General features: G+C 37.9%; 1 protein-coding gene and 1 long non-coding RNA gene across 8 annotated transcripts; one reads left to right on the forward strand and one right to left on the reverse strand.

Moving 5' to 3' along the window:
• Window positions 1-240: 240 nt before the first annotated feature.
• On the reverse strand, window positions 241-21,913 carry LOC121648398 (UDP-glucuronosyltransferase 2A2-like). Of its 7 annotated transcripts, XM_041998472.1 has the most exons (9): window positions 16,540-16,674; window positions 10,593-11,228; window positions 7,751-7,759; window positions 5,720-6,347; window positions 5,460-5,608; window positions 5,210-5,341; window positions 4,786-4,873; window positions 4,322-4,541; window positions 3,632-3,948 (listed from the first exon to the last, which is right to left on the reverse strand). In XM_041998472.1, the coding sequence occupies exons 1-9, from the start codon at window positions 16,609-16,611 to the stop codon at window positions 3,666-3,668; spliced, it is 2,217 nt and encodes a 738-aa protein (XP_041854406.1). In that variant the 5' UTR covers window positions 16,612-16,674; the 3' UTR covers window positions 3,632-3,665. The 7 variants fall into 7 exon arrangements, with proteins under 7 accessions (XP_041854404.1, XP_041854402.1, XP_041854406.1 ...); XM_041998467.1 differs by lacking the exons at window positions 4,322-4,541; window positions 4,786-4,873; window positions 5,210-5,341; ... (2 more) ...; window positions 7,751-7,759; window positions 10,593-11,228 and adding exons at window positions 13,578-13,820; window positions 14,166-14,385; window positions 14,673-14,760; window positions 15,330-15,461; window positions 15,614-15,762 and having other exon boundaries at window positions 3,632-3,705; window positions 15,897-16,679; XM_041998466.1 differs by lacking the exons at window positions 5,210-5,341; window positions 5,460-5,608; window positions 5,720-6,347; window positions 7,751-7,759 and adding exons at window positions 10,095-10,226; window positions 10,326-10,474 and having other exon boundaries at window positions 10,586-11,228; window positions 16,540-16,672.
• LOC121648406 lies at window positions 3,191-19,027 on the forward strand. Its single transcript, XR_006011969.1, has 2 exons — window positions 3,191-3,581; window positions 18,831-19,027. It is a non-coding gene; the product is annotated as an uncharacterized LOC121648406 (long non-coding RNA).
• Window positions 21,914-23,878: the final 1,965 nt, after the last annotated feature.

Here is a 23,878-nt window from a genome sequence, read left to right on the forward strand (position 1 = left end):
AGCTCTGTTTTAGTTTTTAAGGGACTATATGTGAATAAAATATTTTCTGGATGTAAAATTTTTGGTGCATTTTTTTTCATGTATTATGCAAATTAACACACTTGAGATTAATTGAGATAATTTGCTGGAGAAAGCCACAGAAATTACCAGTATCCAAAATGAAAGTTTCAGGTTTGTGACAAATATCAGTCTCAGATGAAAATACAATCATTGTTTTCACCCACGAGCTGCCTACGAACGTCTCAGCTAAGTTAATTACTCGGCCTTTTTCTTTGTCTTTTTGCTGCCACAGCACCTGTAGAAGCAGAAACTGCAGGTCTTGATGAGGGTGAACATGAGGAACAGAACGATGGACAGGAGGAAGGCTATAACATCCAGGCTGTGATACTGGTACCAGGTGAGCTCATGGGCTTGGACTCTCAAATGCTTTGCTCCTTTGTTTCTCATGGTGAACTCAATCCAGAATACCGCCTCATCGCGAGGAGTTATGGGTCTGTCATGGTGAATTTTGGACAGTCGCATAGCGTTTTCTTTGTACCTGTATAAGAGAAAACCAGGAAACTAACACTTTGTATGGTTATGAAGATCAGTTTTCAGCTTTTGAAAGATTGTGAATAAAGGTATGCAGGTTTCATTATTAAAGTTAAGAACTTGCTGTGGTTTATAATCAAAGTGTAACCTTTGACACTGGTGGTAAATGCACCAGGTCTCCTTTACAAAATTTAACAGTTTTTCATTGTATTCTGTGTGAACTCATAAAACACGTTAAAATAACAATAATTTATACTTTATTGATTTCATTTGGGAAATTTGCCTCTGCTTTTTACCCATCTCTAGTTACACTACAGAGCAGTGAGCTGCCATTTTAAGGGGAGCAGTTGAGCTCTGAAAGCCTTTGCTCAGGGTCCCACAGTGGTTCATCTTTGTTGCCTGTCCAGAGACTTGAAAAGTATGTTTGTGTCTTTTAAGCAATGAAGAAGAACTTACGATTTGTCATTGATGACAGTGTTGATTGCATCTCTAAGGTCCTCAGCTGTTATGAAGTTCAGACTCAAAATAACTGCAGCTCCTTTAGCCTTCACATGGACCATGTTGTCTGGCTGTTCAGCAAACATGGGGATGCCCACCATGGGAACACCGTGGTAGATGGCCTCATAAATCCCATTTGCACCCCCATGAGTGATAAAAGCTCTTGTCTTTGGATGACCTGATGAGATCAAAGTTATCAGACATGCGTCGTTGAGTTGTAAGTGGAAGCTGCAGAGTAAGCTCAGACAAATTGAAAGCCCATTAAGAAAAAATCCGTACAGGTGGTTTTAAGGTGAAATATATCTGCTTATTTAAACAGCTACCAGAGTCATGCATTGGGTAAACAAATTTAAATCAAGTGAACAAGGAATAGTCCCTTTATCCATCTTTTTACATAGTGGATTTCCAGCTTTACTTACCCAGTAGGTCATTCTGAGGGATCCAGTTAAAAATTCTGGTGTTGGGACCCAGAGTGTCTGGTTTTTCCCCACTGTATCTCCACAGCACCTGCAAATAGTAAAATCAGTTTAATCTAAGCCAGTGACAATTTAGTTAGTAGATTTAGACACTAAATGTCTGACAGTCCTTTCACAATGAGCAATGGGGTGATTTTAGGTGACAGTGAATAAAGTCAGTGTGATTTAGTAAAATTAAATAATCAGAAAGTTCAGAAACTTCAAACCGGAAAGTCTTATCAGTTAATTTGATGAATTTTTAGTCTTATGGACCTCCAAAAGTGCTTCTATACTTGAAACAATATTCCTAAAATTCTGGGTTTTTTTTCACACCACCACTTTAATGAAGGTTTTAACCTGTAGTGTACAGTCAAAACTGCAAGTACTGGACTGCTAGTAGTTGTATAACTATTTTTAAGCACATTACATTTACACCTATCCCTTAAACTGTCATTTGGAGGCGTCTTTCTGACCTTTTGTGGAATCTGAGCGAGAGCTGCAGCTATCATGTTAGCCTTTTCTGTGGTCATGTTCTTGATCATGGATCCTAGAGAGAAAACCACGATGCCAGCATCTCCAGAACTCTGCACAAATTTTTCTAAATCCTGCAAGAAGAGCAATATTGTCCCTTTAGAATAAGATTAGATGTAAAGAGTATATAAAATTCAATGTCTGCAGGCTTGTAATAATAGAGATAGCCCCACCTTTGACAAAGGTTTAGCAGGTTTGCAGTGAATCCCACCAACAAATTTAAAGTTGGGGACGAAAGGACGAGGGAAAATCAAAGTCCCAGTAGGTTCTCATTAACCAGATGTCTGCCCTACCTATCATCTCACAGGCACTGGTGGGTGTTCCTGTCACAATACAAAAGTGGCATTTAGAGGATCCAAAATGGTATCAAAGCATGAAAATCATAATTTGACATGTAAAAACTGTTATCGAGGGGATCTTGCTGAGTTTCTCACCTTTTACTTCAGAATAATATTTATCTAGCACTTTCCATGAAACGTGGTCTATTACGATATCTTGCACAGCATAGAAAAGGAAGTTCCACAGTCTCTCTGAGAAGTCCATCTTGTCTGTGAGTTTGCTCATAGCTCCAGGGACAAAGGAAGGAGGAGCAGGTAACTGACCACACAATCTCTCCCAGTTATGAGCCAAGGAGAAACGTAAGGAGAAGACAAGAGGGATACCCAAAATATCTGCAGTTAATTCACTGCCGGGGTAGACGGGATCAGCCAGGAGGACGTCATAGTTTCCTTCTTCCAACTTCTTCATGATGGTTTCAGATTTCACCACTCCATCCAACATCGTAAGGGAATTATTCAGTTGAGTTTGAATATGATCCATGGATTTCCTGTAAATCTGGAAGTAGCTCATGTGATCTATCTCGTACATGGAAAAGTGAATAAATTCTTCAAGAAACTTTTCTAGGGTTTCACGTGAGACAGAAACGTTAAAAGGTTCATAGCGAAAGCGTGAGGGTTCACTGCTGTTCATGAACATTGAAGAGCTCGGGAGCAGAACCGTCACCTGGTGTCCCCTGTCCACCAGTGTTTCCAGCACTGGCTTCATGTTAATCCAATGACTGGCCTCAGTGTACCACACCAAAATGTTCCCTGTATCGGGAACCCAAATACAATCACAAGGGACAACTATAACAAACAAAATAGTTTATTACAGGAACTAACAAAACGTGTTTCTAAGCAGTAAATGGAAACTGTATTTCTGCCAAAAGGTCCAGCACAATATAATTTTTCCTGCTTCTTTTTCTTTCTCTTTATCCTTTTTTAAAATCATCAGTTACAAATATTCCCTAACTTCTAAGTGACAGGCTTGTTACATTTATCAAATGTTAAAATTCTGATATTTGATTTAAAATTCTAAGTCACAAAGTAGGAAAATGCTGTCAGAGATTTAATACCGTCACTGGAAATGGAACATTTAAAAAATGTTTTTATGCATATTGAAATGTGACACAAACCTGAAACTTTCATTTTGGATATTGGTAATTTCTGTGGTTTTCTCCAGGTAATTATCTCAATTATTCACAAGTGTTTTCATTTGCATAATACATGAAAAAAATGGACGTTTCAGGTTTGTGACAAATATCAGTCTCAGATGAAAATACAATCACTGTATTCACCCACGAGCTGCCTACGAACGTCTCAGCTAAGTTAATTACTCGGCCTTTCTCTTTGTCTTTTTGCTGCCACAGCACCTGTAGAAGCAGAAACTGCAGGTCTTGATGAGGGTGAACATGAGGAACAGAACGATGGACAGGAGGAAGGCTATAACATCCAGGCTGTGATACTGGTACCAGGTGAGCTCATGGGCTTGGACTCTCAAATGCTTTGCTCCTTTGTTTCTCATGGTGAACTCAATCCAGAATACCGCCTCATCGCGAGGACTCATGGGTCTGTCATGGTGGATTTTGGACAGCCGCATAGCGTTTTCTTTGTACCTGTATATTAGAAAAAAAGAGAACTAACACTTTGTACGGTTATGGAGATCAGTTTTCAGCTTTAGAGAGAGTGGGAATAACTAAAGGAGTACATGTGTTTTAGTGATCTGTGTTTTAAAATTTAACTAGCCAACAGATAAACCAATATGTGTTGAAGGTTAAGGCCTTTCTTTGGCTTTTGTAATCTTACTGTAACCTATGACACTGTGGAGATAATTGTACTATTAAGTGGCTGTACACCATGTCTCCGTTCAGGCTCCTTTTATAACTTTTTCTTCCACATGCTTTATGAAGCTTTAACACAGATTAAAGATAAATATTACAGTCCTATATAAGGACTAAAAAAGGCTAAGTCATATGCAGAATAACTTACGATTTGTCATTGATGACAGTATTGATTGCATCTCTGAGGTCCTCAGCTGTCATGAAGTTGAGATCCACAGTAACTGCAGCTCCTTTAGCCTTCACATGCACCATGTTGTCTGGCTGGTCAGCAAACATGGGGATGCCCACCATGGGAACACCGTGGTAGATGGCCTCATAAATCCCATTTGTGCCCCCATGAGTAATAAAAGCTCTTGTCTTAGGGTGACCTGATAAGATCATGGTTAACATGCATACATTAACATGCATCTTAGTTTCAAGTTGAAGCTACAGAGTAAGCTCAGACCGATTTAAATCACATCAAAAATAATACCATACAGGTGATTTCAAGCTGAAATATGTTTGTTTAAACTGCTACATTTGAAAACCAATTTTACATCACATGAACAAGAAAGAGGATATGTCAATCCCTCCATCCATCTTTTTGTATGATGGATTTCCAGCTTTACTTACCCAGTAGGTCATTCTGAGGGATCCAGTTAAAAATTCTGGTGTTGGGACCCAGAGTGTCTGGTTTTTCCCCACTGTATCTCCACAGCACCTGCAAAGAGTGGAATAATTTTACATTAGTAGGTTCATTTTTTTTTAATCTAGATACCCAATGGTGAGACAGACATACAAAAACAAAACACTGGTTTGTCTTATAACAATGATTAATGTGATATTTTTAGGAAACAAGTGATTAAAGTCAGTGTGATTTAGCACAAATAAATAACTCAAAATTTATCTCCAGATTTGTGATAAGAAAAGCTACAGGTTTAGTGTACAGTCAAAAGTTAATTGACTAAAACATCCACAGAAACTGGACTGCTTCTAGTTCTATAATTATTCTTAAGCAGATTGCATTGATGACTGTAGCTGGAGGCGTCTTTCTGACCTTTTGTGGAATCTGAGCCAGAGCTGAAGCTATCATATTAGCCTTTTCTGTGGTCATGTTCTTGATCATGGATCCCAAAGTGAAAACCACGATGCCGGCATCTCCAGAACTCTGCACAAATTTTTCCAGATCCTGCAAGAAGAGCAATATTGTCTCAGTCAGGCCTGCACTTCTTTCTTGGATAATATTTAAAAAGCAGCATGTATAAAATTAATTTCTTATAGGTCCCCAAGAGTAAAGACAGCCCCACCTTTGGCAAAGGTTTAGCAGGCCTGCAGTGAATCCCACCAACAAATTTAAAGTTGGGGAGGAAAGGACGAGGGAAATCAAAGTCCCAGTAGGTTCGCATTAACCAGATGTCTGCCCTACCTATCATCTCGCAGGCGCTGGTGGGTGTTCCTGTCACAATACAAAAGTAGCATTTAGAAGAGCTAAAAAGGTATCAAAGCATGAAAATCATGATTTGACATGTAAAAAATGTTATTGAGGGGATCTTGCTGAGTTTCTCACCTTTTACTTCAGAGTAATATTTATCTAGCGCTTTCCACAAAACGTGGTCTATTACGATATCTTGCAGAGCATAGAAAAGGAAGTTCCATACTCGTTCTGAGAAGTCCATCTTGTCTGTGAGTTTGCTCATAGCTCCAGGGACAAAGGAAGGAGGAGCAGGTAACTGACCACACAATCTCTCCCAGTTATGAGCCAAGGAGAAACGTAAGGAGAAGACAAGAGGGATACCCAAAATATCTGCAGTTAATTCACTGCCGGGGTAGATGGGATCAGCCAGGAGGAGGTCATAGTTTCCTTCTTTCAGCTTCTTCATGATGGTTTCAGATTTCACAACTCCATCCAAAATCTTTAGGGAGTACCCCAGGTCAATCTTCATGATCTCAATGTATCTCATGTAAATCTGGAAGTAGCTCATGTGATCTATCTCATACATGGAAAAGCGAAAAAATTCTTCAAGAAACTCCTCCAGGACCTCCAGTGGGACAGAAACATTAAAAGGTTCATAGCGAAAGCGTGAGGGTTCACTGCTGTTCATGAACATTGAAGAGCTCGGGAGCAGAACCGTCACCTGGTGTCCCCTGTCCACCAGTGTTTCCAGCACCGGCTTCATGTTAATCCAGTGACTGGCCTCAGTGTACCACACCAAAATGTTTCCTCCATTTGCTCTCGTCACGCAAAGTACCAGTAGAACACAAACGGAGAGACGCAGCTCCATGGTGGCTGTTTGTCAGCTAGTAATCCCAGTTGTGGTCTTTTTCCTTTTATTTCCTTTTTAAACAGGCGCACCTTCAAAGATACTTATTAACCAAATGAACTTTGACTTGCTCCTCTTTGTACTGCACGCATAACAGCCTCACGTCAGGGAGGTTACGCCAGGTAAAGGTTATAGCCTAATGTAAGTAAATTTTCAGAATTGGAGGGATTCTTTATAACTATACCAATGATCTTCAAAACTAAAAGTGAAAACAGACCTCTGACTCATTTGCTGTTGATTTAGTACAGAGGAGTTATTATTTTAGCTCTGTGGGCTTCAACACTACTGCACCATCTAAAAATATAATTTTGTATGACATTGAACTTTTTTCTTTTATTTCCCTTTAAAACAGGTACACATTCAAAGATGCTTATTAACTAAATGAACTCTGACTTGTTCGTCTTTGTTCTGAATGACACAAGATAATAGCCTGCACCAGGAAAATTGTTCAAGGTAAAAGGTTATGGCTTCAAAGGTAACTGCCAGCTATGGGGCAGGTAAAAAAAGGAAAAAACAAAATTAAATATACAAACAATCCTTAAACTAAAAATGAAAACAGATCTCTGACTGCTAGTTTAGGAGAGAAAATTTGAAGTATAGCAGTAATTTCAGCTACATGGGTTTGGACATTACTGCATAATTAGAAATTATAATTTTGTACAACACTGAACTGCTTGACTGACCAAACAAGTGCTTATAAATGGAAGCAGTGGAATCCATTTTATTTATTTAATTAGTTTTCTAACACAAAGGCAAAAAGCTGCTGTTGCATTTTTTATGTACATTTTTAAACTTATGGGTTTAGCATTTTAGCAATAATCGTTTTGTTTCTTTGAATTTGCACATTTTTAATAGAAAGGGCTGCCCACTAACTGCACTGCTTGAAATCCATCATGGTCCCCTTCCACATGCCAAAGTGGACACAACACTAAATCTTAAGATCTTACAGCTAGCACCAGCCTACATAGCAAATATTTAATGGCTACTAGTGTTTGAATTGTTGAATGAGAAATACTTTATACCAAAGATCTTGAACTCTGATCTTTGAAGGCAATTGCCTTGTAGTCTGCATTTTTTTCTTGCAATGGCCACTCCCTGTGACACCTGTGAACCAGGGACAGACAAAGCTGGTTCTCAAGGGCCACAGTCCTGCAGGTTTTAGATGTTTCCCTGCTCCAACACACCTGATTTATATTGAATAGCCCTCTTTACCAGCTTGTTGAGTTCTGTCCACTCATGTTAATTAATCTGATTCAAAATGTGCTGCAGCAGAAAACATCCAAAACCTGCAGGATAGTGGTCTTGAGGGCTGACTTTGGCCATCCCTGCTAAAAAACCAATGAGTCACAAATTCAAGTCACAAAGTAGGAAAAATGCTGTCAGATTTAATTTGGTCTAAGGCACTGTGTATAAGAAAGATGGCACAAAGACGGTGCTGGACCAAAAACATGGAAGCATCTCTTGTTCTTTGTGGTGTTAATGTCAAGCAATCACATAAACATACGCATTCTCATCTTAAATCAAAATAAAGACAAATCTCATTAAAACTATAATTGTAATACATTTAAATTGTTAAAAAGTATGTTGCTGAAAATACTTGTAGGATTTATACTGTGAGAGGTCACTGGAAATGGAACATTTAAAAAAATGTTTTTATGCATATTGAAACGTGAAGCTCTGTTTTAGTTTTTAAGGGACTATATGTGAATAAAATATTTTCTGGATGTAAAATTTTTGGTGCATTTTTTTTCATGTATTATGCAAATTAACACACTTGAGATTAATTGAGATAATTTGCTGGAGAAAGCCACAGAAATTACCAGTATCCAAAATGAAAGTTTCAGGTTTGTGACAAATATCAGTCTCAGATGAAAATACAATCATTGTTTTCACCCACGAGCTGCCTACGAACGTCTCAGCTAAGTTAATTACTCGGCCTTTTTCTTTGTCTTTTTGCTGCCACAGCACCTGTAGAAGCAGAAACTGCAGGTCTTGATGAGGGTGAACATGAGGAACAGAACGATGGACAGGAGGAAGGCTATAACATCCAGGCTGTGATACTGGTACCAGGTGAGCTCATGGGCTTGGACTCTCAAATGCTTTGCTCCTTTGTTTCTCATGGTGAACTCAATCCAGAATACCGCCTCATCGCGAGGAGTTATGGGTCTGTCATGGTGAATTTTGGACAGTCGCATAGCGTTTTCTTTGTACCTGTATAAGAGAAAACCAGGAAACTAACACTTTGTATGGTTATGAAGATCAGTTTTCAGCTTTTGAAAGATTGTGAATAAAGGTATGCAGGTTTCATTATTAAAGTTAAGAACTTGCTGTGGTTTATAATCAAAGTGTAACCTTTGACACTGGTGGTAAATGCACCAGGTCTCCTTTACAAAATTTAACAGTTTTTCATTGTATTCTGTGTGAACTCATAAAACACGTTAAAATAACAATAATTTATACTTTATTGATTTCATTTGGGAAATTTGCCTCTGCTTTTTACCCATCTCTAGTTACACTACAGAGCAGTGAGCTGCCATTTTATGGGAAGCAGTTGAGCTCTGAAAGCCTTTGCTCAGGGTCCCACAGTGGTTCATCTTTGTTGCCTGTCCAGAGACTTGAAAAGTATGTTTGTGTCTTTTAAGCAATGAATAAGAACTTACGATTTGTCACTGATGACAGTGTTGATTGCATCTCTAAGGTCCTCAGCTGTTATGAAGTTCAGACTCAAAATAACTGCAGCTCCTTTAGCCTTCACATGGACCATGTTGTCTGGCTGTTCAGCAAACATGGGGATGCCCACCATGGGAACACCGTGGTAGATGGCCTCATAAATCCCATTTGCACCCCCATGAGTGATAAAAGCTCTTGTCTTTGGATGACCTGATGAGATCAAAGTTATCAGACATGCATCGTTGAGTTGTAAGTGGAAGCTGCAGCGTAAGCTCAGACAAATTGAAATCCCATTAAGAAAAAATCCGTACAGGTGGTTTTAAGGTGAAATATGTCTGCTTATTTAAACAGCTACCAGAGTCATGCATTGGGTAAACAAATTTAAATCAAGTGAACAAGGAATAGTCCCTTTATCCATCTTTTTACATAGTGGATTTCCAGCTTTATTTACCCAGTAGGTCATTCTGAGGGATCCAGTTAAAAATTCTGGTGTTGGGACCCAGAGTGTCTGGTTTTTCCCCACTGTATCTCCAAAGCACCTGCAAATAGTAAAATCAATTTAATCTAAGCCAGTGACAATTTAGTTAGTAGATTTAGACACTAAATGTCTGACAGTCCTTTCACAATGAGCAATGGGGTGATTTTAGGTGACAGTGAATAAAGTCAGTGTGAAATTAAATAATCAGAAAGTTCAGAAACTTCAAACCGGAAAGTCTTATCAGTTAATTTGATGAATTTTTAGTCTTATGGACCTCCAAAAGTGCTTCTATACTTGAAACAATATTCCTAAAATTCTGGGTTTTTTTTCACACCACCACTTTAATGAAGGTTTCACCTGTAGTGTACAGTCAAAACTGCAAGCACTGGACTGCTAGTAGTTGTATAACTATTTTTAAGCACATTACATTTACACCTATCCCTTAAACTGTCATTTGGAGGCGTCTTTCTGACCTTTTGTGGAATCTGAGCGAGAGCTGCAGCTATCATGTTAGCCTTTTCTGTGGTCATGTTCTTGATCATGGATCCTAGAGAGAAAACCACGATGCCAGCATCTCCAGAACTCTGCACAAATTTTTCTAAATCCTGCAAGAAGAGCAATATTGTCCCTTTAGAATAAGATTAGATGTAAAGAGTATATAAAATTCAATGTCTGCAGGCTTGTAATAATAGAGATAGCCCCACCTTTGGCAAAGGTTTAGCAGGTTTGCAGTGAATCCCACCAACAAATTTAAAGTTGGGGACGAAAGGACGAGGGAAATCAAAGTCCCAGTAGGTTCTCATTAACCAGATGTCTGCCCTACCTATCATCTCACAGGCACTGGTGGGTGTTCCTGTCACAATACAAAAGTGGCATTTAGAGGATCCAAAATGGTATCAAAGCATGAAAATCATAATTTGACATGTAAAAACTGTTATCGAGGGGATCTTGCTGACTTTCTCACCTTTTACTTCAGAGTAATATTTATCTAGCACTTTCCATGAAACGTGGTCTATTACGATATCTTGCACAGCATAGAAAAGGAAGTTCTGCAGTCTCTTTGAGAAGTCCATCTTGTCTGTGAGTTTGCTCATAGCTCCAGGGACAAAGGAAGGAGGAGCAGGTAACTGACCACACAATCTCTCCCAGTTATGAGCCAAGGAGAAACGTAAGGAGAAGACAAGAGGGATACCCAAAATATCTGCAGTTAATTCACTGCCGGGGTAGACGGGATCAGCCAGGAGGACGTCATAGTTTCCTTCTTCCAACTTCTTCATGATGGTTTCAGATTTCACCACTCCATCCAACATCGTAAGGGAATTATTCAGTTGAGTTTGAATATGATCCATGGATTTCCTGTAAATCTGGAAGTAGCTCATGTGATCTATCTCGTACATGGAAAAGTGAGTAAATTCTTCAAGAAACTTTTCTAGGGTTTCACGTGAGATAGAAACGTTAAAAGGTTCATAGCGAAAGCGTGAGGGTTCACTGCTGTTCATGAACATTGAAGAGCTCGGGAGCAGAACCGTCACCTGGTGTCCCCTGTCGACCAGTGTTTCCAGCACCGGCTTCATGTTAATCCAATGACTGGCCTCAGTGTACCACACCAAAATGTTCCCTCCGTTTGCTCTCGTCATGCAAAGTACCAGCAGAACACAAAGACGCAGCTCCATGGTGGCTGTTTGTCAACTAGAAATCCAGTTGTGGTCCTTTTTTATTTTATTTCCTTTTCAAACAGGCGCACCTTCAAAGATACTTATTAACTAAATGAACTCTGACTTGCTCCTCTTTGTACTGCACGCATAACAGCCTCACGTCAGGAAGGTTACTCCAGGTAGCTTAATAGAAGTAAATTTTCAGGATTGGCGGTGGGGTACTTTAACTATAACTAACATTGACTTTAACCAACCGATACTGAATAATATCTTTATTTCAAACAAGTAGTTAAAGCCGTGAATCCGATTTACCAATAAAACAAGAGACAGTAAAATATACAAAAAAAGGGGGAAAAATAAATCTATTTGTTTGAAAATGAGTTGGAAGAACTAAAAAATGCATTAAATCCTACCCTGTTCAGGGTCTATTGTTACATTTAATATTGATAGAATAAAATCTAAAACTATGAATATAAATAAATGAGCATGTATAAATGTATTGACTGTATATGTTTACTTAATAATTCATATATAAACACACAGTAAATATATATACAAGATAAAATGTATAAATAGATATTTTATATTTGCATGTTATGTTATATCAGTACAGATATATTTCAAACTTGAAAACAAGTATAAATAATTATTTTATAAATATACAATCTGTGCCTATTTACACTATCAGTATAAATACATCTGTATATATCTTTGGTAATACATTTAAAAAATAATAAATATGGTGCAAATATACACAATATGGCAATTATTCATAAACGTAATATAATAACCTTGTAAAATGTAATTATTTATTTATTTACTGATTGATTGTTTGACCTCAACAATTCAGTCTCCTCCAAAGTCTCACTCCAATAAAAACTTTAATAAATAATAGTGTTGTTTTTATTTTGCATTATTTTAAATTATAATCTTTCTCTTAAATTATAATCCTGCTAATTTTCCTGAAACATTGTTTTTGACAAGACAATAAATTTTTCCTGACTTTAGTTTGAAATTCTACAATATCTTGTGATTCCATTATTTTGGACTTGACAAATGGTGGATTTGTGTTTTCCAGATAACATTTATAGATGATTTGTCTTGCTCTATTTTACTATTTGAATAATGTCTTCCATTAACTCTTATATGCATTGTCCCAAACAAAACATGCTTTGGGACTATCACCCGGAAGGTATGCGCATCAACCCCTGGCTTCCCACTCTATATGTCTGGAACGGCACACTGGACCCCACTTTGCCTCCTGATGTGTGTATCGTGGTATGAATGCGTGTGATAGTAAAAAGCATTTTGAGTGGTCAACATATGACTAGAAAACACACACATATCATTTATCTTTACTGTAAATCAGAACTATATAAAAACATAAATTTTGAAAGTGGAAAAAATCTTAAAACTGAAGGTAGAAACTACACTGTTTGCAATAGTTACCTTGCGACATGTATGAGTAAAAGATGGCTAAAAACCATCTTTCTGGAAAGGTCAGGACACTTGCTTTGAGGAAAGTGCAACATTGGCAGCATTAAGATGCTTGTATGGGGGATCCAAATCCAGCCACAGGGGGCAAGTATAACAAGCAAAATATTTGATAACAGGAACTAATAAAAAGCGCCCCTGATCAGGAAATCCTACATGTGTTACTGCAAAAACATACAGTATAAAATACTATAGAATTGTTTTCCTCATTTCTTTCTTTTCTTTCTCTTTTTTATCCTTCTTATAATCACCACACAGTTATAAATATTTTGTCATTTCAAAATAGTAGGCATGTTTGATTGATAAGATGATAAAAGCACAGTAAAAAGTCACTTTCATTTCAGGTCGTATGTCACAAAATTGGAAAAATGCTGTCGCAGAGGAGTGTGGTTTGATGATGATGATGAAGAAGGATAGCACAAAGAGGGTGCTGGATCAACATGTAAGCATCAGTTGCTCTTCGTTATATCAATGTCAAGGAATCAGACAAACATAAGCATACTCAGTATTAATCAAAATAAAGGCAAATAATAATCAAATTCTTTAATTTGGAATACGTTTAAACTGTTTAACAAAAAAACTCCTGAAAAAAATTAAGTTTATGCCCCGGTGAGGTCACTAGAGATGGAAAAATAATGTTTCCAAAAGAAAGTTTTCATTCTAAATCCATAATTTCAAAAATATGTTTTACGTTTGTGACAAATATCAGGCTCACATCACATTACAATTTGTATTCACAACCAAGCTGCCTTCTAAGATCTCAGCTCAGTTTATTACTCTGTCTTCGCCTTTTTGCTGCCACAGCACCTGTAGAAGCAGAAACTGCAGGTCTTGATGAGGGTGAACATGAGGAACAGAACGATGGACAGGAGGAAGGCTATAACATCCAGGCTGTGATACTGGTACCAGGTGAGCTCATGGGCTTGGACTCTCAAATGCTTTGCTCCTTTGTTTCTCATGGTGAACTCAATCCAGAATACCGCCTCATCACGAGGGGTCACGGGTCTGTCATGGTGGATTTTAGAGAGCCGCTTAGCGTTTTCTTTGTACCTGTATATTTGAGAAAAAACAGTAACACTTTGTACAGTTCAATCAGATTTTAGCTTTGCAGAAGAGGGCATATCTAAAGGGATACACATGCTTCATTGTTTTGTGTTTTTAAATTAGCCAACAGATAAACCAACATGTGTTGAAGGTTAAGGACTTGCTTTGGTTTTGCAATCTGTAACCTTTTATCTGTGGTAGTAAAGGCACTATTTTATGGGTGTGCACCATGTCTCCTTTGCAAAACTTATCAGTTTTGCTTCTGTATTTTCTGTGAAATCATAAAGTAGATTAAATGTAAATGTTGCCCTTTTAAGCATTAAAAAACGCTAAGTCATATGAAGAACTCACGATTTGTCATTGATGACAGTATTGACTGCATCTCTGAGGTCCTCAGCTGTCATGAAGTTGAAATCAACAGTAACTGCAGCTCCTTTAGCCTTCACATGGACCATGTTGTCTGGCTGTTCAGCAAACAGGGGGATGCCCACCATGGGAACACCGTGGTAGATGGCCTCATAAATCCCATTTGCGCCCCCATGAGTAATAAAAGCTCTTGTCTTTGGGTGACCTGATGAGATCAAAGTTATCAGACACATTGTTCATTTGCAAGTTGATTCATTTCTAAATGAGCTCACTAAACTAACTTATTGTTAGGTCAGGAAACCTGTAAAATAAATAATTTGAAAGTTGCTTGAGACACATTTCATCAAGAATTTTTATTTAAGAAAAACAAATCAGAAAACATTTTTTACCGTTTAAAGTATTCTATAAATTACTGAGAATCAAACAGTGAGATAAAGCTTTGTTTTTGTGTCGTTACATCTTTAAATGTGGCATATATCCATCTTTACTTACCCAGCAGGTCATTCTGAGGGATCCAATCGTAGGTTCTGGTGTTGGGGCCCAGCGTTTCTGGTTTTTCTCCACTGTACCTCCACAGCACCTACAAACAGTAAAACCATGTTAGACCAAGGCATTGGTGTCATGTGTGTCAATCTGTGAAGACTATTGGCTTGAGATTTTTGGTGGTGTGTGGAATACAATAAATTTAATTTGGCTTCATTATTTATTTCTCTTTCTGATAATTATATATTTTTAATCTGAATGAAATGATAATTATCAGGAATCATCAGTCAATGAAAATGGATATTGTGATACCACAGAACTTGTAACAATGTGCTGCTATAAACAACACACTAATTATCTAAATATAGTACAATGATGCTTGTAAACGAGCTGAATTTATACAACATTTTATAATCTTATGGATCATATCATTAAACACTACTGGCCATATTTTACCTATTTATTTATTTACACAAATACACACCAGACCTGTTCAAAGGGAAAGGGAGGCCACCATAAGTGCTTCCACAGTATTAGATACAAACACAAAATAGACAGAGTGGAAGTTGAGAAAAGTTCTGCACCTATTTTTTTATTTTTTATGTATTTATTTTTTCTCATTAGATTACAGCCACATCCATAAAATGTGTTTTAACTATCATTTACCTTTTGTGGAATCTGAGCGAGAGCTGCAGCTATCATGTTAGCCTTTTCTGTGGTTATGTTCTTGATCATGGATCCTAGAGAGAAAACCACGATGCCAGCATCTCCAGAACTCTGCACAAATTTTTCTAAATCCTGCAAGAAGAGCAATATTGTCCCAGTGGGTGAGCCAGCCTGCACCTCTTTTCTTAGTCCAACATTTTGATAGCTGATCTCTTTGCTTTCATTATTTAAAAGACATGTTAAAATAAATTCTAATACCCCCATAAGAGTAGAGACAGCCCCACCTTTGGCAAAGGTTTAGCAGGTTTGCAGTGAATCCCACCAACAAATTTAAAGTTGGGGAGGAAAGGACGAGGGAAATCAAGGTCCCAGTAGGTTCTCATTAACCAGATGTCTGCCCTACCTATCATCTCACAGGCACTGGTGGGTGTTCCTGTCACAATACAAAAGTGACATTTAGAGGATCTAAAAAGGTATCAAAGCATTTAAATACATTTAAAACAAATCAGCATATAACTTTATGTAATCTATAACATGTTGCTTGGTGCTTTTAGCTTAAATGCTCACCTTTTACTTCAGAGTAATATCTGTCCAGCCCTTTCCACATAACGTTTTCCAGCACTGTGTCCTGCAGAGCATAGAAAAGGAAGTTCCACAGTCTCTCTGAGAAGTCCATCTTGTCTGTGAGTTTGCTCATAGCTCCAGGGACAAAGGAAGGAGGAGCAGGTAACTGACCACACAATCTCTCCCAGTTATTAGCCAAGGAGAAACGTAAGGAGAAGACAAGAGGGATACCCAAAATATCTGCAGTTAATTCACTACCGGGGTAGATGGGATCAGCCAGGAGGAGGTCATAGTTTCCTTCTTTCAGCTTCTTCATGATGGTTTCAGATTTCACCACTCCATCCAACATCTTAAGGGAAAACCCCAAGTTATTATTCATGATCTCCATGAATTTCATGTAGATCTGGAAGTAGCTCATGTGATCCATCTCATATATGGAGAAATGAAGAACTTCTTTAAAAAGCTGTTCTAGGACCTCCAGTGGGACAGAAACGTTAAACGGTTCATATCGAAAGCGTGAGGGTTCACTGCTGTTCATGAACATTGAAGAGCTCGGGAGCAGAACCGTCACCTGGTGTCCCCTGTCGACCAGTGTTTCCAGCACCGGCTTCATGTTAATCCAATGACTGGCCTCAGTGTACCACACCAAAATGTTCCCTCCATTTGCTCTCGTCACGCAAAGTACCAGTAGAACACAAACGGAGAGACGCAGCTCCATGGTGGCTGTTTGTCAGCTAGTAATCCCAGTTGTGGTCTTTTTCCTTTTATTTCCTTTTTAAACAGGCACACCTTCAAAGATACTTATTAACCAAATGAACTCTGACTTGCTCCTCTTTGTACTGAATGACACAAGATATAATAGCCTGCTCTAGGAAAATTGTTTAAGGTAAAAGGTTATGGCTTCAAAGGTAACTGCCAGCTATGGGGAAGGTAAAAAAGGGAAAAAACAAAATTAAATATACCAACAATTGTCAAACTAAAAGTGAAAACAGATCTCTGACTCATTTTCTGTTGATTTAGTACAGAGGAGTTATTATTTTAGCTCTGTGGGCTTCAACACTACTGCACGATCTAAAAATATAATTTTGCATGACATTGAACTTTTTTCTTTTATTTCCCTTTAAAACAGGTACACATTCAAAGATGCTTATTAACTAAATGAACTCTGACTTGTTCGTCTTTGTTCTGAATGACACAAGATAATAGCCTGCACCAGGAAAATTGTTCAAGGTAAAAGGTTATGGCTTCAAAGGTAACTGCCAGCTATGGGGCAGGTAAAAAAAGGAAAAAACAAAATTAAATATACAAACAATCCTTAAACTAAAAATGAAAACAGATCTCTGACTGCTAGTTTAGGAGAGAAAATTTGAAGTATAGCAGTAATTTCAGCTACATGGGTTTGGACATTACTGCATAATTAGAAATTATAATTTTGTACAACACTGAACTGCTTGACTGACCAAACAAGTGCTTATAAATGGAAGCAGTGGAATCCATTTTATTTATTTAATTAGTTTTCTAACACAAAGGCAAAAAGCTGCTGTTGCATTTTTATGTACATTTTTAAACTTATGGGTTTAGCATTTTAGCAATAATCATTTTATTTCTTTGAATTTGCACATTTTTAATAGAAAGGGCTGCCCACTAACTGCACTGCTTGAAATCCATCATGGTCCCCTTCCACATGCCAAAGTGGACACAACACTAAATCTTAAGATCTTACAGCTAGCACCAGCCTACATAGCAAATATTTAATGGCTACTAGTGTTTGAATTGTTGAATGAGAAATACTTTATACCAAAGATCTTGAACTCTGATCTTTGAAGGCAATTGCCTTGTAGTCTGCATTTTTTTCTTGCAATGGCCACTCCCTGTGACACCTGTGAATTAAAGATGGCTATAAACCAGGGACAGACAAAGTTGGTTCTCAAGGGCCACAGTCCTGCAGGTTTTAGATGTTTCCCTGCTCCAACACACCTGATTTATATTGAATAGCCCTCTTTACCAGCTTGTTGAGTTCTGTCCACTCATGTTAATTAATCTGATTCAAATGTGCTGCAGCAGGAAACATCCAAAACCTGCAGGATAGTGGTCTTGAGGGCTGACTTTGCCCATCCCTGCTATAAACCAACAAGTCCCCCCCCCAACATCAACCAGCTCTGCTTTAAGGAAAGTGCACAATTGGCAGCATCAAGGTGCCTGTATCTGAAACCCAAATGCAGTCACAAGGGACAAGTATAACAAAGAAAATAGTTTATTACAGGAACTAACAAAAAGTGCGTCTAAGCAGTAAATGGAAACTGTATTTCTGCAAAAAGGTGCAGCACAATATAATTTTTCTTGTTTCTTTTTCTTTCTCTTTATCCTTTTTTAAAATCATCTTACATTTACAAATATTCACTAACTTCTAAATGGTAGGCTTGTTGATCAACTGGTAAAATTCTGTCATTTGATTTCAAGTCACAATGTAGGAAAATACTGTCAGAGATTTAATATGGTCTAAGGCACTGTGTATAAGAAAGATGGCACAAAGACGGTGCTGGACCAACAACATGGAAGCATCTCTTGTTCTTTGTGGTGTTAATGTCAAGCAATCACATAAACATAAGCATTCTCATCTTAAATCAAAATCTCATTAAAACTATAATTGTAATACATTTAAATTGTTAAAAAGTATGTTGCTGAAAATACTTGTAGGATTTATACTGTGAGAGGTCACTGGAAATGGAACATTTAAAAAAATGTTTTTATGCATATTGAAACGTGAAGCTCTGTTTTAGTTTCTAAGGGACTATATGTGAATAAAATATTTTCTGGATGTAAAATTTTTGGTCCATTTTTTTCATGTATTATGCAAATGAACACACTTGAGATTAATTGAGATAATTTGCTGGAGAAACCCACAGAAATTACCAGTATCCAAAATGAAAGTTTCAGGTTTGTGACAAATATCAGTCTCACATGAAAATACAATCATTGTTTTCACCCACGAGCTGCCTACGAACGTCTCAGCTAAGTTAATTACTCGGCCTTTCTCTTTGTCTTTTTGCTGCCACAGCACCTGTAGAAGCAGAAACTGCAGGTCTTGATGAGGGTGAACATGAGGAACAGAACGATGGACAGGAGGAAGGCTATAACATCCAGGCTGTGATACTGGTACCAGGTGAGCTCATGGGCTTGGACTCTCAAATGCTTTGCTCCTTTGTTTCTCATGGTGAACTCAATCCAGAATACCGCCTCATCACGAGGACTCATGGGTCTGTCATGGTGGATTTTGGACAGCCGCAAAGTGTTTTCTTTGTACCTGTATATTTGAGAAAAAACAGTAACACTTTGTACAGTTCAATCAGATTTTAGCTTTGCAGAAGTGGGCATATCTAAAGGGATACACATGCTTCATTGTTCTGTGTTTTTAAACTAGCCAACAGATAAACCAACATGTGTTGAAGGTTAAGGACTTCCTTTGGTTTTGCAATCTGTAACCTTTTATCTGTGGTAGTAAAGGCACTATTTTATGGGTGTGCACCATGTCTCCTTTTCAAAACTTATCAGTTTTGCTTCTGTATTTTCTGTGAAATCATAAAGTAGATTAAATGTAAATGTTGCCCTTTTAAGCATTAAAAAAGGCTAAGTCATATGCAGAGTAACTTACGATTTGTCATTGATGACAGTATTGATTGCATCTCTGAGGTCCTCAGCTGTCATGAAGTTGAAATCCACAGTAACTGCAGCTCCTTTAGCCTTCACATGGACCATGTTGTCTGGCTGGTCAGCAAACATGGGGATGCCCACCATGGGAACACCGTGGTAGATGGCCTCATAAATCCCATTTGCACCCCCATGAGTGATAAAAGCTCTTGTCTTTGGATGACCTGATTGAGCAAAGTTATCAGACATGCATCGTTGAGTTGTAAGTGGAAGCTGCAGAGTAAGCTCAGACAAATTGAAATCCCATTAAGAAAAAATCCATACAGGTGGTTTTAAGGTGAAATATATCTGCTTATTTAAACAGCTACCTGAGTCATGCATTGGGTAAACAAATTTAAATCAAGTGAACAAGGAATAGTCCCTTTATCCATCTTTTTACATAGTGGATTTCCAGCTTTACTTACCCAGTAGGTCATTCTGAGGGATCCAGTTAAAAATTCTGGTGTTGGGACCCAGAGTGTCTGGTTTTTCTCCATTGTACCGCCAAAGCACCTGCAAATAGTAAAACCATGTTAGACCAAGGCATTGGTGTCATGCGCTAATCTGTGAAGACAACTGGTTTGAGGTTTTTGGTGGTGTGTGGAATACAACAAATTTAATTTGGCTTCATAATTTATTTGTCTTTCCGATAATTATATATTTTGAATCTGAATGAAATGATAATTATCAGGAATCATCAGTCAATGAAAATGGATATTGTGATACCACAGAACTTGCTATATTATATAGTATATATAGTAGTATAGTATATATAGTATATCTATAATACTATATACTATATACTATATATTTTACCTATTTATTTATTTATTTATTCATATAAAAACACACCAGACCTGTTCAAAGGGAAAGGGAGGCCACCATAAGTGCTTCCAAAGTATGAGATACAAACACAAAATAGACAGAGTGGAAGTTGAGAAAAGTTCCACACCTTTTTTTTTTTTTTTTTCATTAGATTACAGCCACATCCATAAAATGTGCTTTAACTATCATTTACCTTTTGTGGAATCTGAGCGAGAGCTGCAGCTATCATGTTAGCCTTTTCTGTGGTTATGTTCTTAATCAAGGATCCTAGAGAGAAAACCACGATGCCAGCATCTCCAGAACTCTGCACAAATTTTTCCAAATCCTGCAAGAAGAGCAATATTGTCCCAGTGGGTGAGCCAGCCTGCACCTCTTTTCTTAGTCCAACATTTTGATAGCTGATCGCTTTGCTTTCATTATTTAAAAGACGTGTTAAAATAAATTCTAATATCCCTATAAGAGTAGAGACAGCCCCACCTTTGGCAAAGGTTTAGCAGGTTTGCAGTGAATCCCACCAACAAATTTAAAGTTGGGGAGGAAAGGACGAGGGAAATCAAAGTCCCAGTAGGTTCTCATTAACCAGATGTCTGCCCTACCTATCATCTCACAGGCACTGGTGGGTGTTCCTGTCACAATACAAAAGTGACATTTAGAAGATCTAAAAAGGTATCAAAGCATTTAAATACATTTCAAACAAATCAGTATATAACTTTATGTAATCTATAACATGTTGCTTGGTGCTTTTAGCTTAAATGCTCACCTTTTACTTCAGAGTAATATCTGTCCAGCTCTTTCCACATAACGTTTTCCAGCACTGTGTCCTGCAGAGCATAGAAAAGGAAGTTCTGCAGTCTCTTTGAAAAGTCCATCTTGTCTGTGAGTTTGCTCATAGCTCCAGGGACAAAGGAAGGAGGAGCAGGTAACTGACCACACAATCTCTCCCTGTTATGACCCAAGGAGAAACGTAAGGAGAAGACAAGAGGGATACCCAAAATATCTGCAATTAATTCACTGCCGGAGTAGATGGGATCAGCCAGGAGGAGGTCATAGTTTCCCTCCTTCAGCTTCTTCATGATGGTTTCAGATTTCACCACTCCATCCAAAATCTTAAGGGAACACCCCAAGTTATTCTTCATGATCTCCATGAATTTCATGTAGATCTGGAAGTAGCTCATGTGATCCATCTCATATATGGAGAAATGAAGAATCTCTTCAAAAAGCTGTTCTAGGACCTTCCGTGGGACAGAAACATTAAAAGGTTCATAGCGAAAGCGTGAGGGTTCACTGCTGTTCATGAACATTGAAGAGCTCGGGAGCAGAACCGTCACCTGGTGTCCCCTGTCCACCAGTGTTTCCAGCACTGGCTTCATGTTAATCCAATGACTGGCCTCAGTGTACCACACCAAAATGTTCCCTCCATTTGCTCTCGTCATGCAAAGTACCAGCAGAACACAAAGACGCAGCTCCATGGTGGCTGTTTGTAAGCTAAAAAAACCCACAGTTTTCGTTTCTTTTTTTTTTTTTTTTTAGTCACATGTTCGAAGGTACTTATTAACTAAGTGAACTCTGACTTGCTTCTCTTTCTACTGAATGACACAAGATAACAGCTTCACCCAGGAAAGTTGTTCAAGGTAGAAGGTTATGGTTGTAAGTTTGACAGTCAGGGATGGGGGATTAATTGAATCTGAAATGGTAAAGTGAAGGCCGATTTCCAGCAGAGATGGAGTCAAATTTTACCGAAAATAATTTCAGCTTTATGGACTTGAATGCTGTTGTTATTACATTACAGTTATATATGCAAGCGAACAAACAAGTGCTGTTTCTTGGGAGGGAGAGGTTTGCCTTCGTTTATGGTTATTATTGATTTGCCATTGAGAATAGTACTGTTGTTTTTGTGGTTTATTTAGACATCAAAGTTGTTGCTGCTCACATGCTGGTTTCTCTATTCAGTTGGGGAATAATTTAGGTATTTTGTCATTTTTCCCAATAAATTTTTATTGACTCTTTATTTAGCACCCTTAATAGGTCAAATTAGTCTTTTATGCATTTTAAAGACTAATGGGATTTGTTAGTATGTAGATGACCCAACAATCTCCAAGGCTCTTCCTCTGTTTATCATGAATTTGTCATTTGTGATTGTGAATAAATCTGTCCACTGCTGTGGTTTCTATTTATTTCCCGTATCTGTTTCTTTTTTTTTTTTTTTTTCCTGTAAAACAGAGAAAGAAATGAAGAAATTTCAGATAATTTTCTGTCATTTAAGATTGCGTCATGAGCTGAGAACCCAAATGCAGGCTGACGAGGCAGAAGGCAGACCGGTGCAGGTATAAAGGTTTTATTCCAAAAAAAAACCAAATGACTTACAAAGCCAAAAACTGGGGAAACCCAACATAATCAAGACAGAAACATGACATAAAGACATACAATGAACTGGCAGAGGAAAACTGAAACCAACAGGTAGAAATACAGTGAGGAACTAAAAGGAAAAGCAGGTGAAGTGAATTTGCTAATTAAACCAGGTGAGCCAACAAACAGGAAGAAAATCAAAATACAATACACAAGAGGAATGAACTTACAAAATAAAACAAGAAACCAGAAAAACACAAAAAGACAAATCTACCAAAACCCACGGATCATGAAAAATTCTTACTGGCTGCAACTTTGTAAAGGCTATCAACTGTGTCTATATAATTTCCTTTGCTTTTTCTTTACACTGTCAAGCCAAGATGTACTGGAGTGCAGACTTATAGCAGGGGCAGAGCTAGAGGGGTGGCCAGGGTGGCACTGGCCTCCTCTGAAATCTTATTGGGCACCTCAGATGCCACCTTAGGTAATTGACAGGTAACTAAAGGGGGAGAGACAAGTCCTTCAAGACACACATGGATTACTGGTGTCACTACACAAGTTTGAAGTTAAATTTAAAGTAGTTTTCTAATTAGTCATCCTTTAAAAATATTTTTCTGGCTACACAAAATAACTTCTCCCTGTGCAAGTACACCTACTAATGTTATGTAAGGCTAATAAGCTGATGATAGCCTGAAGCTTCATCAATCAATCAATGAAAGTTTTTTCCAAAAGCAGCTTCCAACCCCAGTTCACCATACTGCATTACATCATAAAAACAGATAAATACAAAACACATTAAAGAGATAGTATCAAAGAAAGTCATAAAGGTACAAAACATGTTAAAAATTCATGGCAGTGATATTCTAGTTCTAGCACTAGATATTGTGGGGAAACCATGTCATGTTTTAGGGACTATAGACTGTAACCAGTTTTAATTTGCATAGGAAGATAAAAGAAGACTGGAGAGAATGTGTAGTAGAGGCAAGGATCCTCTACTACAACGTTAAGTGCCACATACTGTGCCCCACAAAAAATATGCGTACCTTTCTATTGATTTTTTTAACTTGTTGCATATATTTCCACTTGCTGATCCAGACTGTTAATGTAAAGCTGTTTTATTTCTCATG

The sequence above is a fragment of the Melanotaenia boesemani genome, chromosome 11 (genome assembly GCF_017639745.1).
Source record: "Melanotaenia boesemani isolate fMelBoe1 chromosome 11, fMelBoe1.pri, whole genome shotgun sequence".
NCBI classification, from domain to species: Eukaryota; Metazoa; Chordata; class Actinopteri; order Atheriniformes; family Melanotaeniidae; genus Melanotaenia; species Melanotaenia boesemani.

Excerpts from the sequence above, each read along its gene's own strand:
- LOC121648398 (XM_041998472.1), bottom strand. The coding sequence starts at position 16,611 with ATGGAGCTGCGTCTCTCCGTTTGTGTTCTACTGGTACTTTGCGTGACG. Across the intron at positions 11,229-16,539 it reads CAAATGGAGGGAACATTTTG|GTGTGGTACACTGAGGCCAG; the intron begins GTGTGGTACACT and ends GGGAACATTTTG. Across the intron at positions 4,542-4,785 it reads CCCTCAGAATGACCTACTGG|GTCACCCTAAGACAAGAGCT; the intron begins GTAAGTAAAGCT and ends TGATCTTATCAG.